General features: G+C 41.9%; 1 protein-coding gene across 9 annotated transcripts in view; it reads left to right on the forward strand.

The window, feature by feature from the left end:
- CLASP2 (cytoplasmic linker associated protein 2) overlaps positions 1 to 23,808 on the forward strand; it is a gene marked incomplete at its 5' end in the record, with an annotated part of 155,946 nt that extends 132,138 nt beyond the window's left edge. For all 9 annotated transcript variants that reach the window (XM_080934581.1, XM_080934585.1, XM_080934583.1 and 6 more), the window contains 9 exons: positions 2,053 to 2,196; positions 4,303 to 4,409; positions 5,752 to 5,905; positions 9,070 to 9,298; positions 11,148 to 11,341; positions 12,512 to 12,640; positions 14,223 to 14,429; positions 19,649 to 19,765; positions 22,152 to 23,808. In XM_080934581.1, coding sequence (XP_080790707.1) covers positions 2,053 to 2,196; positions 4,303 to 4,409; positions 5,752 to 5,905; positions 9,070 to 9,298; positions 11,148 to 11,341; positions 12,512 to 12,640; positions 14,223 to 14,429; positions 19,649 to 19,765; positions 22,152 to 22,238 — 1,368 coding nt within the window. In that variant the 3' untranslated portion in view covers positions 22,239 to 23,808. The remainder of the gene's footprint in view (positions 1 to 2,052; positions 2,197 to 4,302; positions 4,410 to 5,751; positions 5,906 to 9,069; positions 9,299 to 11,147; positions 11,342 to 12,511; positions 12,641 to 14,222; positions 14,430 to 19,648; positions 19,766 to 22,151) is intronic.

Genomic DNA, 23,808 nt, shown 5'->3' on the forward strand with positions numbered 1-23,808 from the left:
CACCTACATATAAAAAAAATCAGGCATGGTAGCATATGCTTGTAATCTTGGTTCTGGAAAGGTGACAGATACAAGAAAATTGTTAGAGTTCACTTGCTAGTTAATCTTTCCTAGACATTAAGCTACTAGTTCAGTGACAGATGATCTCAAAAACTAGAGGAGAGTTGGAGATGGTGGTGCACACCTTTAATCCCACCACTAGAGAGGCCGAAGCAGGCAGATCTCTGAGTTGAAGGCTAGTCTGAACTTTGGCCTCACATGTGGACACACTTTAGCACATGTACATATACATGCACAGCTGCATAAACACAGGTATGTACCACAAAGCAAAAAAGAAAGTAACTCAAGTGAGTAAGAGTGAAGGCATGGCATAATAAAACGTAGAGAAACAGCAGAGGCTGCATGCGGGACAGAATGCAGGGTGCATAGACAGATGCAGACAAAGCACTCATGCGTGTGATGGTCGTAGCTCAGCTGGCACACATCTTGAATCCCAACAACTCAGAAGATACAGGTGTGTCTACCTAGTGTGTTTCAGATCAGCCAGTACTACAGAGTGAGGCAAGAAAGAAAACTGCACCCTGACGGTGATGCATGACCAGCTGCCTCATGCTCCCCCTCACAGAGAATAAACTATACCCTCCAGTTGTGAGCCAAAATAAATCCTCTGTTCTTAGGTTCCTTTTATCAGATACTTTGTGCAAGCAACTAATTCAGAGCTTGTAATAAAAGGAAACATTTTAAATCAGTTATTTAATCAACCATCAAAATGACAAGTGAGTCAAAAAGAGCAAAGCAAACCTGGAACAAATAGAAATTTGTAGTTGAGATTATTGAAGAAAGCAGGGACCATACATGGAGGCACAAACCAGCTCTCAAGAGGCAGAGGTGGGCAGATTTCTATGGATTTGAGGCCCGCCTGGTCTACATAGTGAGTTCCAGGACAGACAGGGCTATGTTCAAAGACCTGTCTCCAACAATAAGAATGAAACGGCAGGGCTGGTGAGGTGTTCCAGCACTCAAGAGTCCTTGCTGCTCTCGTTGAGGACCCACATGCAGCTCACAAATGGCTGACCCAGGGATCAGACAATGTCTGGCATCTGCAGGCTCTGCCTGCACTTGATGCCCAGACACACAAACCAGGAGACTGTTCAGTAGAGTTGAGTTATCTGAATACAGCGTGTTTTAGCTACTCTACTGTTGTATAGTCCAACTCCGTAAACGTAGAACACAGAGGTTTCCATAGATGAGATCAGACAAGGACCAGAACAAGGTGTGTGTACTGAACCATGGTCCTGTGGCTGTGCGCTATTTCATGCTAGCCTCTTGGCCAACCTTATCTTGAGATTAACTGTAGACTTTTTAGATTATCTGCTTAAGAAAAGATGAGATATTGCTAGTTAAAGAATCCTAAGAGCCAGGCCTGGTGGTGTGCACCTGAAATCCTAACACTTAAGGAGCAGAGGCAGAAGGGTCACACACTCAAAGCCCTTCAGGACTTATAGTACAATCATCCTGTTTTGTTTCTTTGGTTGGTTGGCTTTTTGGCTGTTGTTTTTCTCTTCTGGATTTATTTTTTAATTATACAAAGTAACATGTTTCCATATGGCATCACATGTAGTTGGGTTTTGTTAATCCCTCCCCCCATTCTTACCCTTACCCCTGTGTTGTTTGCTGCCAATGTATTTTTCACATATTGAGAAAGTTAAATTTTAGCATTAAGTTACTGTCCTCTATGATGATTTATAAAGAAACCTAAAACAGTGGTATATGTTGTAACAGTAGTATTTGGAATAACCCTGCAATGTTTGTCATGTTACACTTTCATAGTCCCTTCCTAACTTTAGAAAATTAGTGGTAGTTGAGAGGGTTTTTATTCTCCCAAAGAGAAGGAAGTTAGGAAAGTTAAGGCTTGACCATCACACGTTTCCTTCTCCATGGGAGAGACAGTCAAACCTTGTGCCTTTGAGCAGAAACGTAAGAAGAAAATGGACACCCTTGAGCAGCCAGGATGCATCTCACTTACTTTTTGTATGCCTTTGTTCCTTTTAGGCAGCACAGTCAGTGCTGATTTCTTTATTTGAACTCAATACCCCAGAGTTTACAATGTTACTAGGAGCTTTACCAAAAACTTTCCAGGATGGTGCTACTAAACTTCTTCACAATCACCTTCGAAACACTGGCAATGGCACTCAGGTATTTCTTACTTGTTTTGTTGGTTGTCTGCTGTTATGGTTCATTTAACAAGGTTACTTTGCTTTGCATGACATTAACTTGATTTTACTATGTGATTTTTACATCTGCACTTGGCAACAGTTTCTGAGCAGGATTAAATATTCCCTTGGGAAAAATAGAGTTCCTTGAACCTATGGTGCTTGTGTTATAACTTGTGTATGTTGTGGTATTAGTTAGCAGTAGACAGTTGAAAGGAGAGACATGTGAGCAGTGTGTGTTTGAGGGCACCAGCAGCCTTGGAGTGTGTCAGAACTTCAGGACGTGCTGCTCGTTGTCCTTTGGATGAACCAGCAAGAGTGACTCAACTCAAGCCAACACGTAAGGTTGAGCAGAATCATACCAGAGGATTATAGGCTCATTGGGCTCTGGGTGTGAATATTCAGGACTTGGTCCTGAGGAAAGAAAGTATGACTAAATGTACACCCCAGTGAACCTGACTTACATAAACTGTAACAGATGGACTGAGAGTTTTAAAGGGGGGCTTTGATAACAAGGAGATGCTTGATGGCACGCTTAGTGACGAGATAAAAGTGATGCAAGACATTTCAAAGCTCAGTTAATTGTAAGTGACGCAAAGATGTGAGATGCTGGACTCTGAGTTACTGACACATACTCTGGAGCAGGCTTTAGTAAAGAGAGTTACAGAGAAGACTCAGGTGCTCCTTAGAGATGGAAAGGTTTTCAAGAAAGGAAAGGGGGTATCAGACTTCCTTGTCTAGGGTTTCTATAGGGCTTTAGCAGAGAATGGGCAAGTCTGGGCTGGAGTGATTGCTATGAGATTGGTTAATTCTCTGACATATTGTAGACCAAGATAATAAAGCACCCACATAGTATGTGCATGTCCTCACAGCCCAGCCAGAAAGATGCTCATGCACTGTTTACGTACTGCCCACCCAATGAAGCCCCTATGTCCATTTCTGCTCTCAGCTCAGGTTTGTAATGACCTTGCTCTTCCAGCAGGGGTCTCAGTTGCTAACTCTGTTGAACTCTTCTTCCTGGCTCCTAGATGCAGTTAACTCCTTGTCTTCCAAATAGCCTGGGTTCCCCCTCCTAGAAGAGGTGGAGGCTTCCTCAGAAGCTCTCTGTATTAGAAACATGGATATATGCAAGTATAAGGTGCCTTTCAAGGGCTAGAGATGGGGAAATAGCCCGCCATCAATCGCTGTCCCAGACTCCTGACCCAGCTCTGAGCTGTTTTACTTAGGAAGCCCTCTACTCCTGCCTCACTGTTGTAGGCTTGCCATCTTCTTAGCCTTACCTCTGTCCTCAGTGCAGAAGCTCTGAGCAGTTTTCAGTGTGTGCTCTTTTCCTTTGCTGCCAACAGAGCACTAGCCCCTGCATCAGAATGTGTCTGAGAGTAATGTCTTGTGAGTTAGAGGTACTTCCTAAATGGAGAGGTAGTTAATTGAAGGATAAAGACATATTAATATCATGAACAGATTTTACTTCCTCAGTGTCTTTGGGAAAATCATTTCTAAAAGAGACTCAAAAGGAATTGAATTATCAGTCCTTTTTTTTTTTTTTTTTTTTTTTTTTATGTATAGGCAGTAAAGGCAGACAGGTCTTTGTGAGTTTGAGGCCAGCCTGATTGATATATATATATATATTGAGTTCCAGGCCAGCTAAGGCTACATAATGAGGTCCTGTCTCCAAAAATAAACTAAAAGCTAGTTTAAATGCTTGAGAGAAAAGATGTTAATAATATTTAAGAGACAAAATTGAGTTAAAAACAAATAGGCATTGTGATGCACATCTGTAACCTCACACTTGCAAGGTGGAGGCAGGAGGATCAGAAGTTCAAGGTCAGTTGCGGTACATGAGACTAGGGGGTACTAATAGAAGTCATAGAGAGAAGGGCGGGTAAGGAGGTGAGGGAGAAGACTGAGGTAGGTTTCTGAATGAAGACACATTTTCTCCCAGAAACAAGACATAAGCGCACAGATGTTTAGAAAGCTGGCGTACAAAGATGGTGCTTTCCTGGTGTTCTCTCTCATGACTGTGCCTTTTCTCTCTGGACCTTGTGGTTGCATTTTCCTGTGTTGATGCTCTTTTTACTCCCACCTTCAGAGTTCCATGGGGAGTCCTTTGACGAGACCAACACCTCGGTCACCAGCCAACTGGTCCAGTCCTCTTACTTCTCCTACCAACACATCACAGAATACATTGTCTCCAAGGTGAGGCGATTGTCCAGTCTCCATTCTTAGAAAGGCAGAGTACTCATAATCTCAGACTTTCATCTGACTTGAAATGAGCTGATTCAAACAACTATAAGTGTAAAATCTAACCCTTTAAATGGTGATGTGTGGGAGGAAAGGTATCGTTTTATTACCCCAAGTAGTATGAATGGCAGGTGTCATTTATTGTATAGATAGCATACTGGTGACCTCTGAAAGGTCAGGAGGGACTTGAGCTTATAGTTAGACAAAACATGAAGAACTAATATATCATGGCGTTACACATACTTCTAGAAAAAAAATGGGACTGAGATATTGCTGCTTAATACAGAAATAAAGAGGTAAAATTTTCATCCATTTCTCTCTTTCCCTTTCTCTCTCTCTCTCTCTCTCTCTCTCTCTCCAAAATTGTTTAACCCACACACACACACACACACACACCATGTAATTTTAAGAGTAGACATGGTGCTCCATGCTTTTAAGCCCAGCAATCAGGAGACAGAAGTAGGAGATTCTCTGTGAGTTCAAGGCTAGCATGTATACATAGAGAAACCCTTTCTATCTGTCCCCCAAAAAGATTGTTAAAATAAATAAATACAGTGTTAGCTGGCTATATTGATATTTGCCTATATTTTCAGAACTTTGGAAGCAAGGCAAGAGACTTTTAAAAAATATTTATTTACTTTATGTATATGAGTACACCGTAGCTGTCTTCAGACACACCAGAAGAAGGCATCAGATCTCATTACAGATGGTTGTGAGCTACATGTGGTTGCTGGGAATTGAACTCAGAACCTCTGAAAGAGCAGTCAGTGCTCTTAACCACTGAGTCATCTCTCCAGCCCCCCCCCCAATAATTTTTATCTTTATAAATATTCTATACAATATTTCAGCAGGGTATATTATTTCAGCAGGGTCAACTTTATTCAGGCTGGCCTTCAACCTGCTGTGTAGTAGAGGATTCCTGAACCCCTGGCCCTCCTCCTACTTTCCCAGAGCTGGCATTACATGTGTGTGCCACCACATCCAGCCTGTTTGTATTATAAGAGCATAAATGAAAATTAGTAGCCAACTGTGCTAGCTTACATCTCTGATTCCAGCACTTTGAAGGAAGATTGCACTGTGCTCAAGACTAACCTGGTTGATAGCACTTGCTGACTAGAACCTGGGGTTGGGTCCTAGCACCCACACGACAGCTCACAGCCATCTCTTAATTCTAGTTCCAGGGGATCTAATGCCATCTTCTGATCTCCCAGGGCCTCTACACACACATGGTGCAGAACACATAGATATAGAAATCAAGTAATAAAATGAGTAAAAACCAATGCTATCTCTTTTACAGTGCATTTGATTATGACACCGAGAACATGAATTCTGAAGACATTTACAGCTCTCTTAGAGGTGTCACTGAGGCAATCCAGAATTTCAGCTTCAGAAGCCAAGAAGATATGAGTGAGCCACTAAAGAGGGACCCTAAAAAAGAGGATGGTGACACAGTAAGTGTTTGCCTGTTCTTACCATCATGCCTAACATGTCAAATCCCATGAACACTCTTACATTGTAGGCTGCTTTGGTTTCCATTCAGAGTGGGGTGGGGGCTTGAGTGTGTATACTTGGTTGAGTGTGTGTACTTGTTGGTTTATTTTAAACTTTGCTTTTTGGTGTGTTCATGTATAATTAATTCTATAGAAGCTAGTCACTCTCCAAGTATTTACCGAGTATCAGCTACCCACATACTAGTGAGTTTTAGATCTTAGATCTGTAAGAGAAAGCTGTGCTATGGAGTTCTTTTTAGATTCCTAACTAAAGATGTCTACTGAGGAGTATTGGTTCAGAATGTGCCAGAGAAGAAGGTCAGTGTGTATTTTACACTCTGGAGCCAGGGAATGAAGGGCTCTGTCAAATGACATTTGGATTAAGCCAGAAAACCTACGAGGAGAATTCTGTAAACTGATTCACTAGTGCAGAGGCAGCTAGGAACCAGCATATGTAGTTGAGGATTTGGAAAAAAGCTACTGTAATTGGAGTATTAAGAAATGAAGGAGTATAGACCACAGATATCAATGCAGCCCTCGGCTGCAGGGTGGACAGACACTGGACTTCGTTTTCTTTAAGGAGCTGGCCGCTGGGAGTTTGACCATGACCCAGGGAGTATATGGGCGTTGCAAAATGAACTTCTTTTTTTTTTTTTCATTCTTTTTTCTTGGAAGAGATCACAAGGTAGGTGAATAGTAGACTTGAGAAAACTGGGAAGTGAGTATGAAATTACCAAATAATCAAAAGTATTATGTTTAAAAAAATAAATAGGGAAAGAAAAAAAAGAGAGGAGTAGAATGTGGTCACAGCATTGTTATATATGAGTTAATCATTGGCCTGGATCTTGAGCATACTAAATTATGCTTCTTAGAAACCATACGAGTCTCTTGATGAAAGTTTATATTTTCCCCATATTAATTGTAGCAGTGGCGGTCTGCATCATCAGTTCATGTGGTCCGATAGAGAGTGTTACAACATACTTGTCCAACATGTGATGCTGTATATTATTTTGCTGGTTTCCTCTGCTATGGTACATCTGGAGTTAGGTTTTCCTTCTGCCTCTGGAAGCTTAGACTTCTTTTAAAATAAACCATTTCTTCATTCCTGTTGAGCAAATTGTTGCCCAGTATCCTCAAAGCTGCAGCATTTCAGCACATGAAGGGTTGTGCTTCTCTGAAAAATTCCCCACCTGCCTTTTCTTTTCCCTGGACCGTAAACATGGTCGTCAGACAATCTTACCACCAGGTCTGAGTTTCCCGATCCTAGACCAGCATGAAGTGGCTACAACAGTAGTAAATGACATCTCCGCTTATTATTATTTGTTTGAATAATAACCAAGGCGGTGCCTCCAGTAGTGCTAAGAACAATGCTTGGCTTATACTGAGTGCACACGGACTGCAGGAAGGGTGAAGGATGTGTAGAGTTCCCAGCAGCCAACGTGGCATGCAGTCGCTCCGTAGATACTGATGACCATGTTTCTGATAATAATACTTTTGATGTTAGTGTTTGTATTAATATTGGTGTTTGGGCAAGGGTGTTAATGTATTTCAAGCATCCTTCTAAAAGTTATATTTGCCTTTAAACCTTGTCCTTTGGGAATAAAACCTGAAAGATGCTACTAAAGTAGTTCTTTGTTCAAAGGTATAATGTGGCAATTTTGAAAAAACTTTTTATTGATTCTTTGTTAGTCTCATATCACACACAGTCCTGCTCCTCTCCCTGTTCCCTCATATCTGCCCTTTGCCCTTGCAGCCTCCCCTTTAAAAATAACACACAAACAAGAATAGAAAATATCCTATTAAGGAAGCTGTAGTGTCACAGTGTGTCCCACAGTGTATCCCTCTGTCTACACTTGTTCACTTATAAATGGTCATTGCAGTGAGTAATTGGTCTGTTTTGAAATCTCTGGCTTTGTGACACCATCAATATTGGATCCTCACTGAAACTTGTCCCACCTTCATAGCATGGAGATACTTTAGCTGGGGAGGAGAAACTGTTGCTAATCTCAGCATATGTGTTACTTGGTTGAACCATTGGCAAGGATAACGTCATTGCAAGCAACACTTGTGGTTTACTTGCCTTTCAGCTGTGGTTTCTTTAAACTTTCTCATTTTCAATATACATCGTGTTATATAGTTTTACAATAATATTTGACTTTCTTGTTTTTTTTTTTTTTAACTTTTTATCTGTATTTTATATGTATGGGTGTTTTGTCTGCATATAAGCCTGTATACTTGTAGAAGCCAGAAGTGGGCATCAGACCCCCCCGGACCAGGAGTTACAGATAGTTGTGAGCCACCATGTGCATGCTGGGAACTGAACCCAGGTCTTCTAGCCTGAGCTCGTAACCATTAAGCCATTTCTCTATGCCCTTAATTTTCTTTCTTTCTTTTTTTTTTTTTAATAAAGGTTTGTTTGTTTGTATGTATGTTTTGCCTGCATGCATGTGTACCATATGCATGCATGCTTGGTGCCCGTGGAGGCCAGATGGAGCATCTGATCCCCTGAAACTAGTATTAGATGGTTGTGTGCTGCCATGTGGCTACAGCAAATGGAACCTGGGTCCTCTGCGAGAGTAGTGAGCACTCCTGTCCACGGAGCCATTCCCAGTCCTGTTGTTACCTTTGTTCTTTTTTGTAATTTATTTTATTTCTGTATTTTTTTTTCTTATGTATAGGTGATCTGTCTACATATATACCTGCACACCAGAAGAGGGCATTAGAGCCACCGTGTAGTTCCTCAGGGTCTCTGGAAGAGCAGTCAGTGCTCCTAACTTTGGAGCCATCTCTCCAGCCCTTGTTATTACCTTTCTTAAATATAGCCTCTTGAACATTAGGGAAATGTCATTTGTTTTGTTTAGTTTTGTGTTTAGGATTAGTTTTATTTTATTCATGTATATGTGTATGCATGTATTCCCTATATGGGTGCCTATAGAGGGCATTTAATCTCCTGAAACTAGGGTTATGGGTTGTTACAAGTCACCTAGTTTAGGGGCTGGGAATTGAACTCAGTCCCTCTAGAAACTTCTTAGTCGTCTCTGCAGCTGCCAGGAAACATCTTCTTAGAATATGAAGGAGGCATTTAGTCATGAGGTAACTCTCTGCCTTTCTTTTCCTGTCAACAGATATGTGGTGGTCCTGGGACGTCAGATCCAAGAGCAGGAGGAGATGCCACTGACTCCAGCCAGCCAGCTCTTGATAATAAAGCATCTTTGCTCCACTCAATGCCACTCCACTCCTCCCCACGCTCCCGTGACTATAATCCATATAATTACTCAGATAGCATCAGTCCCTTCAACAAGTCTGCCCTCAAGGAAGCCATGTTTGATGATGACGCCGACCAATTTCCTGATGGTATGTTATGCGTTACAGTGACTTTGGAGGACTGGTTCAGCGGAAACAAGTGGATCTCTGCTCTTTTATTTTAACTCTTTCAAACATCCGGATTTGGGGAATGGGAATGTGTATCCATTACTTGTTACTGAGACAAATGTTTAACAACCACTCGTTAAGGAGGCTTACAGTTTCAGAACAGAACCATCATGACTACACAGTCGGTAGAGAAGGGTGGAGAGAGAGCAGGAGGCTGCTCACATGGCATCCACGGTCAGGGCATCTGTGAATCTGGATGCTTAGCTCACATTCTCCTTGTTGTTCAGTCTGGAGCATTGGCCCATGGAGTGGGCCTTCCTTTTCATCCAAACGTCTCTGGCCGCAATGTGTATTTCCATCATGATTCCAAATCTCTGCAAATTGACAATATATTCACCTCATTTGTAGGTGTTTTTATACTACGTGAAGTTAGGTGGAATCGGCTTCAGTCAGAAGTCTAATGGTTACTAATCTGCATAGCCTGGTTGGATAGTTACAACTCTCTTAAGTAAATGTTCCTGTTGCCTCTGGAAAAGGAGAGTTGTATTTGTACTACAGTCCTCTGGTCACAGGAAGCAGGAAGATACAGCCAGCAATACAAGAAACATGACAAAGCACAGACTATCACAATTGTTTCCTTGCCGATCTTTAGATTTTTGAGGGTGCCAGATCCCCTGCAGCTGGAGTTCCAGACAGTTGTAAGGAGCCAGTGCTCTTCCCCACTACGCCCTCTATCTCCTCAGCCCAGGCTTTTTACTCCAATGAGTCCATATTACTTTCTTTAAAGATTTCCAGTACTGGGCTGAAGAGTGCTAAGGATACTTGCACTCACCTGATGGTTCATAACCATTTGTAACGACAGTTCCAGGGATCTGATACACTCTTCAGTCCTTTGTTGAGTACCAAGCATGCACATGATACACTTGCACACATTCAGTCAAACCCTCAGACACATGAAATAAATATTGGTTCCTGATACCTAGATCAGTAGCTCCAGCTCCAGGGAATCTGATGCTATCTTCTGTCCCCTAAAGGCATTTGCACACGTGTGGCATACATACACACACACAGATAGACATCCATACACATACTCATAAAAATTGTAACTAAAACTCGGCTCCTCTTTGATAACAATTGGTCTCAATGTGACTCTGAAACAAAATTATATTGGCCAGGTAGGGTAGTGAGTGCCTTTCATTCCACCAGTCATGAGGCTGCAAGGCCAGCCCTGGTTTCTATAATGAGATCCAGGACAGCCAGGACTTAAAAGAAAAACTAATAGCTCTAATTGATACTTACTCTTGGCTGAAGCATTCTGATACATGGAAGGAATAATGATATGACTAGATTACGAACATTTTTGACTCCTAAACTAATTGCTTCAGAAGCAATCAGTGAATGGGTCAGCCCACGGTTGAAAGATTGCTGGAGACGTTCACAGTGATCAAGTCGTAACCACCTGAATCACTGAAATTGGAGTGTGCAGACACACAGCCTCCTGGCAGGAAGTGCTCACTCAACAGCATTACCAGGAGACAGTGCAGCGGGGGTGGAGAGGGACTGTAGGAGTGACACTCTCTCTCTCTCTCTCTTGCTGAGGTCTGGGGATGGGTACTGCTGGGTCCTAGCTCTGTCTGTCCCGCAAGGGTTTATAGTTGAAAATGTATAAGGCGCATTGCTGATTCGGGAATGGCAACTAAAAATGAGCATTTGTTCTTATCTTTTGCACCCAGTGTTGATTGTGCCTATTTTCTTTTGTTGTAAAGTAATTGTCTCCATACTACAGAGTCAGCCTGTGCAGTTACAAATGAATATTCTATCCTTTTGACAGATCTCTCCTTAGACCATTCTGACCTAGTTGCAGAGTTGTTGAAGGAGCTGTCTAACCATAATGAACGTATCGAAGAAAGAAAAATTGCCCTGTATGAACTCATGAAGCTAACCCAGGAAGAATCTTTCAGTGTTTGGGATGAACACTTCAAAACAATATTATTGTTATTGCTTGAGACCCTTGGGGATAAAGAGGTAAATTGCAGCAGATATAAAGTATATTCTGCCCTGCTGAGTATTTGTTTTTATTTGGCTTTCATAGGTGGAGGACTGGGAATTGCACACAGGGCCTTTTCAGCCCTGCCTATTGCCCAGCTTATCTGTTGATCAGCTTGTACATGCTGATGGCAGAATGGACGGATGGACAGATGGAGTGACACTTTGCTGCTGGTCTCTGCAGTGTCATTCTCATGCTGAAGTTTTGTCTCTTTCAAGCATTTTAAAGAAGTTCCCAGTACTTAAAGGGAGATATAGTAGTTTTGTCCCACAGAAAAGTAAAGATTACTTGTACATATTTAAATGTTTTCAGTTGTAAGAATTCCTCTCATCATCAAAATGCTATTCCCTATTCTAAACGTCAAAAAGCTGAGCACTTAGAAGCATGGGGCGGAAGAATCACTGCAGGTTCAAGAGCGGCTTGGGTGTGAGGGTGAGACCCTGTGTGAAAACCAAATACCCAGCACCGATGCGGGCTCATGCAGAGCCTGTACTTTCCTGAATTTTAGCTAACAGAGCAACTTTTCCTTTTTCTCCTTTCTGTCTCGTTTTTGCTGCCTCACGGAAAAGTCATGGATTTCTCTCCTCTTCTCCACCTTCCTTCTTCTAGTAGCTTCCAAAATTTTAATTTGCCTGTCCTATTTAATTTTGTTTTGTTTTTTCTCAAACTCTGATAGTATGGTCTGAAGCCTCAAAAAACTAAAATCTTTCTTTTTTTTTAATGTTCATTTGGGGCTGGAGAGGTGGCTAAGCAGCTGAGTGCCTACTGCTCTTGAAGCAGACCTAACTCCAGCACTGGACCACGCACAGCCAGCTCTGACTCATGTGCACAGAGACAGACTTACAGTTAACAATAAAATATGGATGGAGTAGCAGATGCTTGTGATCTCTACATTCTGGAGTCGAAGGCTGCAGGATTACCACTTTGGGGCCAGCCTGGGCTACATTTCGACTTTAAGCCCACCATCCCCCAAGTACGGTCAGAAAGGCGAAAATGGTTAAAGAGCTTCCAGCACAGATGGCGCATGGTGCACTGTGTCTGTTACACATCGTCCTCCTCCCAATCCTAAGATGCTTATAGGAACTGAAAATGTGAAAAGATTCTGTACCATCCAGAATAGTAAAGCCATTTTAAATGTTTCTTCTTAGCCTACAATCCGGGCCTTGGCATTAAAAGTTTTAAAAGAAATCTTAAGACATCAGCCAGCAAGATTTAAAAACTATGCAGAGCTAACTGTCATGAAAACCTTGGAAGCACATAAAGATCCTCACAAAGAGGTGAGTGACCAGCAAGTTCAGTTACTGTCGTATTATTGTGATGGTGTCACATGAGCCGTGTAAGCACTTCCGAAAAAGCACTCTGGTGGAGGGAAGGGGCTAACTTTATTTATCTTATATGTGCACATGTTAATGGTGTGTGAGCTTGTCCGTCCTTTTCCTTGCTCCTTTATGTGTCTTCTGGGAAGTGAACTCAGGTCGCCAGGCTTGTGTTACTAGCACCTCTACCTACTGAACCATCTTATGTACTTTGGTTTTGCCTAAAGCTCACTATGTAATCTAGCTAACCTCAAAGCAAATCTCTCCTTCACCCTGTTCGTACCCCTGTCCCCCTCCACCCCACCTCAGATTTCTAAGCACTGGAATTGCAGGTGTGAGTGGACTTCAGTTAACAGTGTCCTGCTTAATCATTTCCTGTGTAAATCCTCGATTAAGATGTGAGCACAGGGCTGAGCAGTGGAGTCGGTCAGTAGAGTACTTACTGTACAAGGATGAGAGTCTCAGTGTCATTCCCAGAACCCACAGAAAGACAGCTGAGTGCAGCCGTGTAAGTCTAACCCCAGGATGGGTTGGTGGAGACAAGTCCATCCCCAGGGTTGCTGACTAGCTCACCTAGCTGAACTAGCAAATTTCATGCTCATGAGAGACTCTTTCTGAAGAAATAACTTGGGGACTAGCAAGATAAAGACACTTACTGCCAAGGCTTATGATATGCATTTGACACACACAGTGAAAGGAAAGGACCAACACTTGCAAGTTGTCCTCATATATACTCAGGCACGTACACACAGATACACACACACACACACACACACACACACACACACACGTGTGTGCATACCAACAGAACAATATAATTAAAATTTTTGTTTTAGATTAGGATGGTGGCTTCTGTAGAGTGTCACCAGCTCTGGCCTCCACATACACAGTTGTGAGCATGAACTCCATCACACGTAATGCATGAAGACCAAGACCATTCCCATCAAATATGTCCACGGCAATTCATCCAGTTTCACTTGCTCCGGTTTGCTTTTCGTTTTCTAAGTAGAGTTCACCAGCCTGCACTTCCACACAGCAGTAAGAATTTGCTGTTTAAATAACAAATGAAGATAACAAATTGTCATTTTTGAGTGTGACTCACCTACGAGCCCTTCGTGTCTCTTACAGGTTTACACAGTACAGTAAGAGGAACAGCCTTTGTAAGAGCTGTGTAAACCTTGCCTTACTCGATGTTCATGACATTTTCTTTTCCTACAAACCACAGTGGGCTTTGCTCCTCACTGCTGCCCTTCATTTAAGGAGTGCTTGTACATTGCTGTGACATGAAATAACATAAATAAATGGATAAAATCATGAAACTATTTTGCCAACAGTGAAAGAACTAGAAAGAAGGGAGGCCGACAGTGGAGCCTAGCGCTGACAGCTCCTGGCAGCTGCTAGTCTGATCTTACCTCCTTTCCTGCATTCATCTGTTTACTGCAAGATTTTCAGTGCAAACCCAAAGTATCAAGTCATATGAAATGCTTAATGAAATTCGTGCATAGAATTTCCATTTCTCTAGCGGCTTTCCCTTTTGTTCTAGGTGGTGAGGTCTGCAGAGGAAGCTGCCTCTGTGTTGGCTACTTCCATTAGTCCAGAGCAATGTATCAAAGTGCTTTGTCCAATCATACAAACCGCTGACTACCCAATTAATCTGGCTGCAATCAAAATGCAAACAAAAGTGATAGAGAGAGTATCCAAGGAGACCCTTAACATGCTCTTACCGGAGATCATGCCAGGTCTAATACAGGTAAGCGGCAAGGCTTTGAGAAGTAAGCCGGGATCCATGTGGACTTCAGGTATTTTACATGGGTTTCAAGCAACACTAGGGGCACGATCAAGTCTCCAAAGATGACTTTGGTCAAGGCAAGGATGTTGCATTGTGGGTATAGGTGGGTCAGTTTACATATGGTACAAAATAAGTACCATAAAAGGTACTACGTATCAATCTCTGCAGTACACAATTGGGTGTTGTTAAATACTTAATGGAGTGTTACAGAACCATCACTACTGCCCATGGTCAGAACTTTCCCACCATTCCATTCGTAGCATTCTGTACCCACTAAGGAGTAAAATACAATTCTCCTAACCTCCTTCCCAGGTCCCAATAATCTCTATTCTGTTGTCTCTGAACTTAATTAATTAGTATAGATTTTTCTTATATATAAAAACCATGAATATTTGTTTTCTTAATATTTTGTAGGTTCATTAATTTTATATCAGATTTTCACTCCATCATTTAGGAATGTACATTTGTTTATCCATCATTAAACTACATGTTTGAGTTCTGCTTTCCCCGCTGTTTATTATTGTACCTATTACAGTGCTTGTATGTATCAACCAACAGAGATCTCTTGCCGCATCTATCTTGAAAGTGGTGATAATGATTAACATCATAGATGCACTGTAACCGTGACTTATCCCAAAACATATAAACAAAAAATGGGATTATATTTTGCAACATAGCCACATACTACAAAACTTTGTTAGTATTCTAAAATGTAGTTTTAGCAGCTGGATAATATTATATAGTATACATATTGATTCATTTTAAAGACAATGGATAATTTATTCACTTGCATTTATGGTGTTTGATCTTTCTTTTTACTTTGCCCTGAGCTTGTGCAGGGCTGTGTATGCTTTGGTAGTAAGCACAGCATGTACATAGTGTGTATACTTCATACTTAATGAATGCTGAAGTGACATGTCTTCAATGAAGCATTGCGACGTGCAGGTATCATTAGCCAAGAGCTCCTGTAGGTCCCTTGCTTGCTTGTTTGTGGTTTTGAGAGACAGGGTTTTACTCAGTAGCTCCATACTGGCCTCAAACTTGTAGCTTTCTTCCTACCTCAGATTTCCAAGTGCTAGGATTATAGGCTTATACCAGCATGTGCAGCCTAAATTCTGATTAGTTTGATGTAAAGCCTTATGGCATCTAATTACTGAAAACCTATCAGAAAAGCACAAGAACTGTAGCAAATCAAAATTACAGTTTGTGTATTATAAATCTTTAAAATTAGAGTATATAGGTAGTAGGACTAGAACAAAGAGCAGTAGCAATTTACAGTATTTGACATTGTGGCACTGTGCTGCATGCCTTTAAATCCCAGCACTTGGGAGGTAGAATTATGTTCATCTCCATGAGTTCCAAGCCAGCTAGGAAAACTGAGAAGACCACAGAATAGGAGAAAGACTAGCTGCATGGTGGTAGCACATGCTTAATGCCAGCACTAGGAGGAGAGACAGGCACATCTCTGATTTTGAGAACAGCTTGGTCTACAGTGTTCCAGGACAGCCAGGGCTACACTGAGAAATCATGACTCAAAAAACAAAACAAAAACAACAAAAGAATGGGAGAAAAAGGGCTGGAGAGAAGATGGCTCAGTGGTTAAGAGGTCCTGAGTTCAAATCCCAGCAACCACATGGTGGCTCACAACCATCTGTAATGGGATCCAATGCCCTCTTATAGTGTGTTTGAAGATAGCTACAGTGTACTTATATATAATAAATAAATTTTTAAAAAGAATGGGAGAAAAAAATGTATAAATTAGTATTTGATAACAGAATATATGTAAAGGCTTATTCTAACTTAACAACAATAATAGGAGAATGTTTTCAGTGGACAAAGGCCTGTAAGCCATTTTGCCAGACAAGATACACAAGTAAAACAGCCAGCGAACAAGTGGAAAAGTTGGTTCTCATTAGCCCTTATGGAAATGCTCATCAAAAACACAATGGGAGGTGGGGTGGGGAGGGAGCTAGAAAGAAGTCTCAATGGTTTTAACAGTGAACTGCTTCTCTTACCCACTCACCCCATATATATACATTCTTTAAAATGTATTTAATTATTATTCTGTGTACATAAGTATTCTGTGATTGCATACATATGTGCACCACATGCATGCTGATGTCTGTGGAAGCTAGAGGCCTCAGATCCTCAGTAACCGGTGTTTTAAATGGTTGTAAGGTACCATGTGCATGCTGAAAACAGGACCCAGGTTCTCTGGAAGAACAACCAGTACTCTTACCCACTAAACCATCTCTCCAGCCCCTTTTGCAGAGAACCCAAATTCAGTTCTCAGCACCTCCATCAGGTTGCTCATAACCACATGTAACTCCAGCTCCAGAAGGACACAATACTCTTCTGGCCAAAGCAGGAACTGCATTTGTGGGTACAAACTCCTACTTAGACACACATCGACAGAATTAGAAATAAAAGTAAACCGAGAAAGGACAGAAGGAACAAACCACCAACCCGCAGTGCAGGGCTGGTAAAATGACTCAGTGTGTAAGGCACAAGCCAGAGGACACAAGAGCCCACAGCATTGGAAGGAGATATCCTCCTCTAGAACCTTGTTGTAGTTTTGAGTAGTGGCCCTAAAGATACCAGGTTCTACTGTTTGTAACTTATAGATGCTACCTTTTATGAATACTGTTTGTGAAGGGCAAGTGAGGTATGTTGAGGGTGAAGCAGCCCTAGAATTTCCACTGCTCCAACTGCAGTCATAGGTGCTCATAAGTGGGAGAGGTAAAGGGAATTCTATACATCACAGACTGGAAATAGAGATGACAAAGGGAATTAGACTAGCATGCAAAGGCCTTAAGACAAGGAGCTTGAGGTTTATGGTAACTATCACACATCATCAGGACGCTAATACAAAACAGACTAAGCTGGTCACAGAGATAGACCTCCTGAATACAGCTCTAATGCCATACCTCCTCTTAAGTTCCTTCACAGGTTTACCCAACCAGAATGATCCCATACCTCATACAGCTCCCTAGCTAGTCCTGCCTACCTCCTCCTCCTCTTCCTTTTCCTCCTCCTTCATGTGTTTTTGTTTTGACTTTTGAGACAGGATCTTACTATATATCTCTGGCTAACCTAGAACTCACTGTGTATATCATGCCAGCCAGGAACTCAGAGATCTGCCTCCCAAATCCTGGGGTTAAAGTCATCTACCACCAGCCCTCCTACTTAAAGTGCTCCCCTTTAATTAATGAATTCATTTCCTACATTGGAAACACTAGGCTGTTTCACTCTGAAGTCATATACTTCTCTCTGGTATGTTCAGCCTTCATTCCCTTTTGTTTCTTTTTAAAAGTTTTTGAGATTTTATTTTTATTTTATGTATATGAGTAGGGTTTTTTGCCTGTAGGTATCTGTCCTCCATGCATGTAGATGCCAAAAGAGGGCATCAGATCCTCTGGAACTGGAGTTACAGATGGCTCTGAGACAGCAATGTGGGTGCTGACAGCTGTTCTCATAAACACTCAGCCATCGCTCAAGCACCTTGTCCTTCCTTTTTGAGATTGAATTTCATATAGCCACAATGGCCTTGAACTATCTATAGAGTTTTGGGTGACCTTGAACTTGTAATACTCCTGGTGCTACCACACCTGTTTTTTGCTGTGCTGGGCATCAAGCCCAAGGTCTTGTGCGACCTAAAACAAGCACAGCCCAGGTCAGCTTCATCCCCACTCCAACTACTCCAGGCTCCCAACTGGCTTTCCTCCTCCTTTAGCTTCCCATTTATTTCTTTACGAAGTATTTTCTGAGTATTATTTTCCACCTACCTCTCTCCTGCCCATGGGGTTCAGTAACTCTTTTCTGGAAGGGTCCTTAGACACGGAGCATTGTTAGCCTGTTCACAAAGCAAGCCCTTCAGTGTTTGGATACAGTCAAATACAACTGGTAAGAGGTGGTAGGAAGAATTAAACTTAGCATTTAGGCTTGGGTGTGCTGCTCAGTGGTTCTGAGTTCATTCACAGAAAACAAACCTAAATTTGCAATATTATAGATGAAAATAGAATTGTACTAAATGGATAAAATTAATTCATAATTACATAAAGATTATAAAACTTGAATAGTTATGCCTTTAACTATAAAGAATTGATTTTAAGGATATAATTCGCAGCCATTTTAGATAATATGACTTTAGTAGAGATGGACTCATCACTTGGTAAAGTGTTCATTTATACATAATTAATGACTCCTGTTTTGCCCACCCATGAGATTTATTTCATGAATAAATGCCTAGGCCAGAAGCTTTGCTTGTTCCACGACTAGATCAAACTTAATTATCTATTTACTCTATTCTAAGTCATGCCATGTGGCTGGTTACCTGGTCCTCAGTTTCATGAGACTGTCTTCGGCATCTGGAGTGAATCTTCCGTGACTGACTCAAACTCAGAACACATACACACACCCCACTCCTGCCTCCCCAATGTCCCATCTTCTAAAACTGCCTCAGCAAATAGTCCAATAGCTTTTTTATCGAGAGGCGATACTTCCATGAAATAGGTAAAGAGTCTCTGTACATATATATCTAGATAACTGATTTTATATTTATGAATAGAATTTCTGTGGACTCTGAGAGAGAATAAGGGTGTGTCCAAGCATAAGGGAAAGTACATTATCTTGACTGGATTTATTTGTGAAGGTAATTTAAAGAGTGAGGCAAGCTGGGTGGTGGTGGCACATCCCTTTAATCTCAGCACTCAGGAGGCAGAGGCAGGCAGATCTCTGTGTTCAAAGCCAGCCTGGTCTACAGAGTGAGTTCCAGGCCAGCCAGAGATATACAGAGAAACCCTGATGGGAGGGGGAGGAGATGGGAAGAGGGTGGACATGGATTACAGGAAGCCTTGACTACTAAACCACAGCATCTGATAGCTTCTTACTGGATGGTGAAGAGGTCTTCATTCCTCCAGAGCTAATGCTAAGAAGGTTCTCTTGAGATACTTGCAAAGTGGGTTGGGAAAGGGGCAGATGCAGACCTGCAGTTTCTAGAGAAAGAATGAGATAAGAATACTGGCAACCAGTGGAGTGTGGGGTGGATAGAGAACTGCACCATTCCTTGCCTGAAGGGGAGAAAGTTGATGCAGTTGAGAATTTATCTTAGAGCTCTCTTCTGTCCTTCAAGATGGCCTCCCTAAACTGTCACAGATACTAACATGACCTCTTTTCCCCAGGGTTATGATAATTCAGAAAGCAGTGTCCGAAAAGCTTGTGTCTTCTGCCTGGTGGCTGTCCATGCAGTGATTGGTGATGAACTAAAGCCACATCTCAGTCAACTCACTGGTAGTAAAGTAAGTGACCCTGGGCTCTTGGGTAGCAGCCATGACACTCTGGAAACTTAGTTCTCTTTGCATGTTACACAGTAAACCTGTTACCCAGCTCTCAAACTTCTCTGAGAGTTCGTTTGCCTTTATTTCTCCAGCTGCCTTTTAGCTCTTCCTGCTAGTAAAGAGCTACAGTTACTGACACCAACAGAGATATGGGGATAGTTGGGAGACTACAGCTGACAGACTTCTCGCTCCCACACTTAAACCTTGGGGAACAACCCCCCCCCCACAACACAACCCCCAGATTGTTCAGTTAAGAACAGATTGTTGTATTTACTCACAAATTACTTGATATTTCCCAAAATGTACAACACTTGAAGCTTTTAGTTTTTAAATTTTGGGGCTTGGGGGGGGGGATTTTTGGTTGATTTGTCTTGTGAGATGGAGTCTCACCACTATAGTGCTGTTGATACGGTCTGTGGCTGTAACAGATCGCTATAACTTACCTCCTGGGTTGGAGGACTATGCCCTGCCCTGGCCAAGAACTTCACTGTGTTTTAAGCCTTCTAGCTTATCCACCACCGAAGAGACCGCCAGAGTGTTCTCCACCAACACTGTTCCCAGCGTGACCCATAGTTTAACATAGTTAGCTATTACATTGTTGAGACTGGTTAGAGTTCCCACCACAACATAACAACCTGTAAGCAGGACCACTGCAGTAGTGACCACCATTGCCTCCCCTATACACTGGTCTGCCACCTCCATTACTGTAGCTTCCTGTCCCACTGGAAAGTCCATCCTTACAAAATTACTTCTCACCCCTAAAATGTCCAACACAGCCCATAGAGTATCAGGTCCACCTCCATTGTCTCTCTGTGATCCAGCACACCACATCTCTCACACAGGAAGGCCCTTTGCGCTTACAGTTTGTATCCATTAGTATTTCTGAGCAGAATTTTTGCCAACTGTCTCATGATTAGAATTCAGGGGCTGGAGAGATGGCTCAGCGGTCAAGAGCACTGACTACTCTTCCAGAGGTCCTGAGTTCAATTCCCAGCAACCACATGGTGGCTCACCACCATCTGTAATGAGATCTGATGCCCTCTTCTGGTGTGTCTGAAGACAGAGACAGTGTACTTATATGTAATAAATAAGTCTTTTAAAAAATAGAATTTCAGAAAAGCAAATTCTCTCCTTTTTCTACTGGGTCCTAACTTTGTGTTTCAATTTTGCCATACTTTTCAAAGTAGCCCCCCAGCTATCTTCTGTATCTGTCACACCACCCACATTTTCTTCATTGATAAGTGGGCGCTAGGCTTTATACCCGTGTCTAGAAGCCACTCTGTGGTTGTACCTCTCTGCCCATCAGCCTGGTATGGCCGAGTCCACATTGCTGCCTAGTTGCACCAGCCAGAGTCCTGGAGTGCTTCCTGTGGGTCCCGCACTACCGTCTCTCGGCATGTTTTACTGAACTATTGTCTGCAGTTCTGCAGCTGCTCTGCTTCCTGTGGATCTCGGCCTTCACTTTCAAGTTCCTAGGCTTGATGCTTGGAAGCCAGTCTAGGCTACATAGCAGATTATAGGCCAGGCTAAACTATAGCTCAGGACCCTGATTCTAAAAGCAGACAGACAAATGACCAAACACTGTACTCCTCTTCTTTCCAGCTTTGTTGTTTTCTTTGGGGCATCAGTGAGAAGAGCAAGTCTTCAGTGGTCAGACTCCAGTGCAAGCTGCCCTTGGGTTTGCAGCAGTCACTCTTAGTGCTGGGTTACAGGTGTGAGCCACCACTCCCCCAGCTCCTTCTGTGCTTTTACTGTGATCCAGGTTAACATGCAACTTTTACTTGGTATCTTAAACTAAAATTTTCTGGTTCATCCTTAAGACTTAAAAAAAAAAAAAGGTTATTTGTCTTATTGTATTAATACTGCCAGAGCTTTAGAACTTGTCCTGGTCTACGGAAAGAATGAGAACAAAGTACAGTGGTTGGACTGTAGCTGAGGGCGGTTAACCGCAGACATCTGCCTTCATGTAGAGTTTCCCCAGACCCTAACAACTGTCCCTGTGATCAGATTTATATTCTAAGTTGCAAAAAGACAAGATAAAAACAGACATAGGAATAAGGCATGTAACTCAGTTGTAGACTGCTTGCCTAACATGCTTGAAGCCCTGTGTTCAGACCCCAGCATCACACAAACTGAGCATGGTGGTGCACACCTGTAAACTGGATGGAACACAGGTCACTGATGGTGTCATCATCAGGCACAGGGCCAATTGAGGACAGCATGGCACCGCACAAGCCCATCTCTGAGCACACCTTCAGATCTCATACATGCAGATAGGATTCCTTGTGAGCATTTTATTATAATGAGAGCAGTTTGTTCAAATGGTGCATGCCGCTTTGATCCGCAGATGAAGCTACTGAACCTTTACATCAAACGTGCACAGACGGGCTCTGCAGGAGCTGATCCCACTACTGATGTTTCTGGACAGAGTTAGTGCTGCAGATGGAGCCTCCCAGGTCTCTGAAAGGACAACTGCTTGCCCCCCTCAAGGAAAGGAAGCTCTCAAGTCCAGCTTTGGGACTCAGCTATGGTTTCCCAGTTCTAGCTTTTGTTTTGTTCTGTTTTGTATTTTCTGTAACAGAGGGGTGTCCTCAGTCTGCATGTAACTTTATGATAGTTATTCCAAGTTCAGGAGAAGCAGTATTAACATCAGTTGATCCGTACAAAGTAATTTTTTAATCTAATTCACCATTTCACGTTTGTACTTTGTCTTCCCATTAACCTTTGCCAGTGTTACGATTGTATAAATTTTTTAAAATGCTGGTTAAACAGGAATGCTTAAAGCTTTAAAAGTTTAACAGTCCTAAACTTTTTTTTTGCCTTTATTCAACTGCAGAAGAATATTTTTATTGGTTCCGTATCATGTCCTATGCTAGAAATATTGACAATAATGTGAGACAAAGCAGGGCTACTTGGAACTCCAGCCAGACTCTGTTGATGTGGCAGTGGTACATGTCGTTAGCTGCGACTTCTTTGGGATGACCTCAAAGAGAAATGTCATAGAATCAGCCAGTTCTGGAAGACTGATAGTGTCTGTTGGTTCTTGATCTTGCCACCTTTATTTAAAGCCGTGTCCCTTCTTTTACCCCATAAGAAAGCTGCACCAAATCACCTGCCTAGGTTTCCATGGGAATTATTACAATGCAAGGTTTTGTTGCAGAGCCTTTTGGGTTATCTTTGTTGTAAATGATGCTTTTTGTTGTATTTATTAATATCAAATTCACTTATAAATAGACTTGATAATGGAAACAGATTAAAAAAATCAAGTGCATGTATGTCTTTGACTGTTCTGTTTCTCATTTGATAAACTAATTATTGACATGGGAGTCAACCAGCACCTTTCTGTTAAACGGTGGAACCTGGTTTCCTTTGACCATGAAATTGTCTTATAAAAACACGGATCCTGATGAGAGAGAAGATGGTGCCGAGACTCTTGTCCATTGGGCTCACACTCTACCTCTTCAGGGCTGACACTGTAACTGACCCGCTGCCTGGAGTGTCTTGGAAAACTACTTCAAAGGTGATGTTTTGTTACTTTTTAACATTTTTTTAAATCACCTCTGCCACAGTTATTTTTATGTGCAGCCAACTTTCAAATATTACCAGTTTGGGTGAAAGGCCAAATTGGGTAATTTGGAACCAGGATACTATTGATTTCTCATCTTAACTTTTTTTTTTTTTTAATCCTAACATAAGGTGAATTTGACTGGAAAGCAAATGGCTACTAGGGAAGCAGTTTGCTATTTTAACAGAGTTACCTATACTTTGTCCAGCTGGAAAAATGTAGAAATGTATGTAAAGAACGTGAGCTGAGAGAACTGGATGGATGGTTGGTCGGTAGGCTTTTCCTTTTCTTTGTTTTTGTTCTGTTTTAGCAGCAAGAAAAGATACTACTCCATGCCCTCTCCTACTGTAACAGTTTTGTTTTCTACTGTTAATGACATTGTGTATTTATAGTTCTATGCTTACTGTTGTGCATATACTGGCAATAAAACTGTACATAA

The sequence above is a fragment of the Micromys minutus genome (genome assembly GCF_963924665.1).
Source record: "Micromys minutus genome assembly, chromosome: 21".
Taxonomy (NCBI): Eukaryota; Metazoa; Chordata; class Mammalia; order Rodentia; family Muridae; genus Micromys; species Micromys minutus.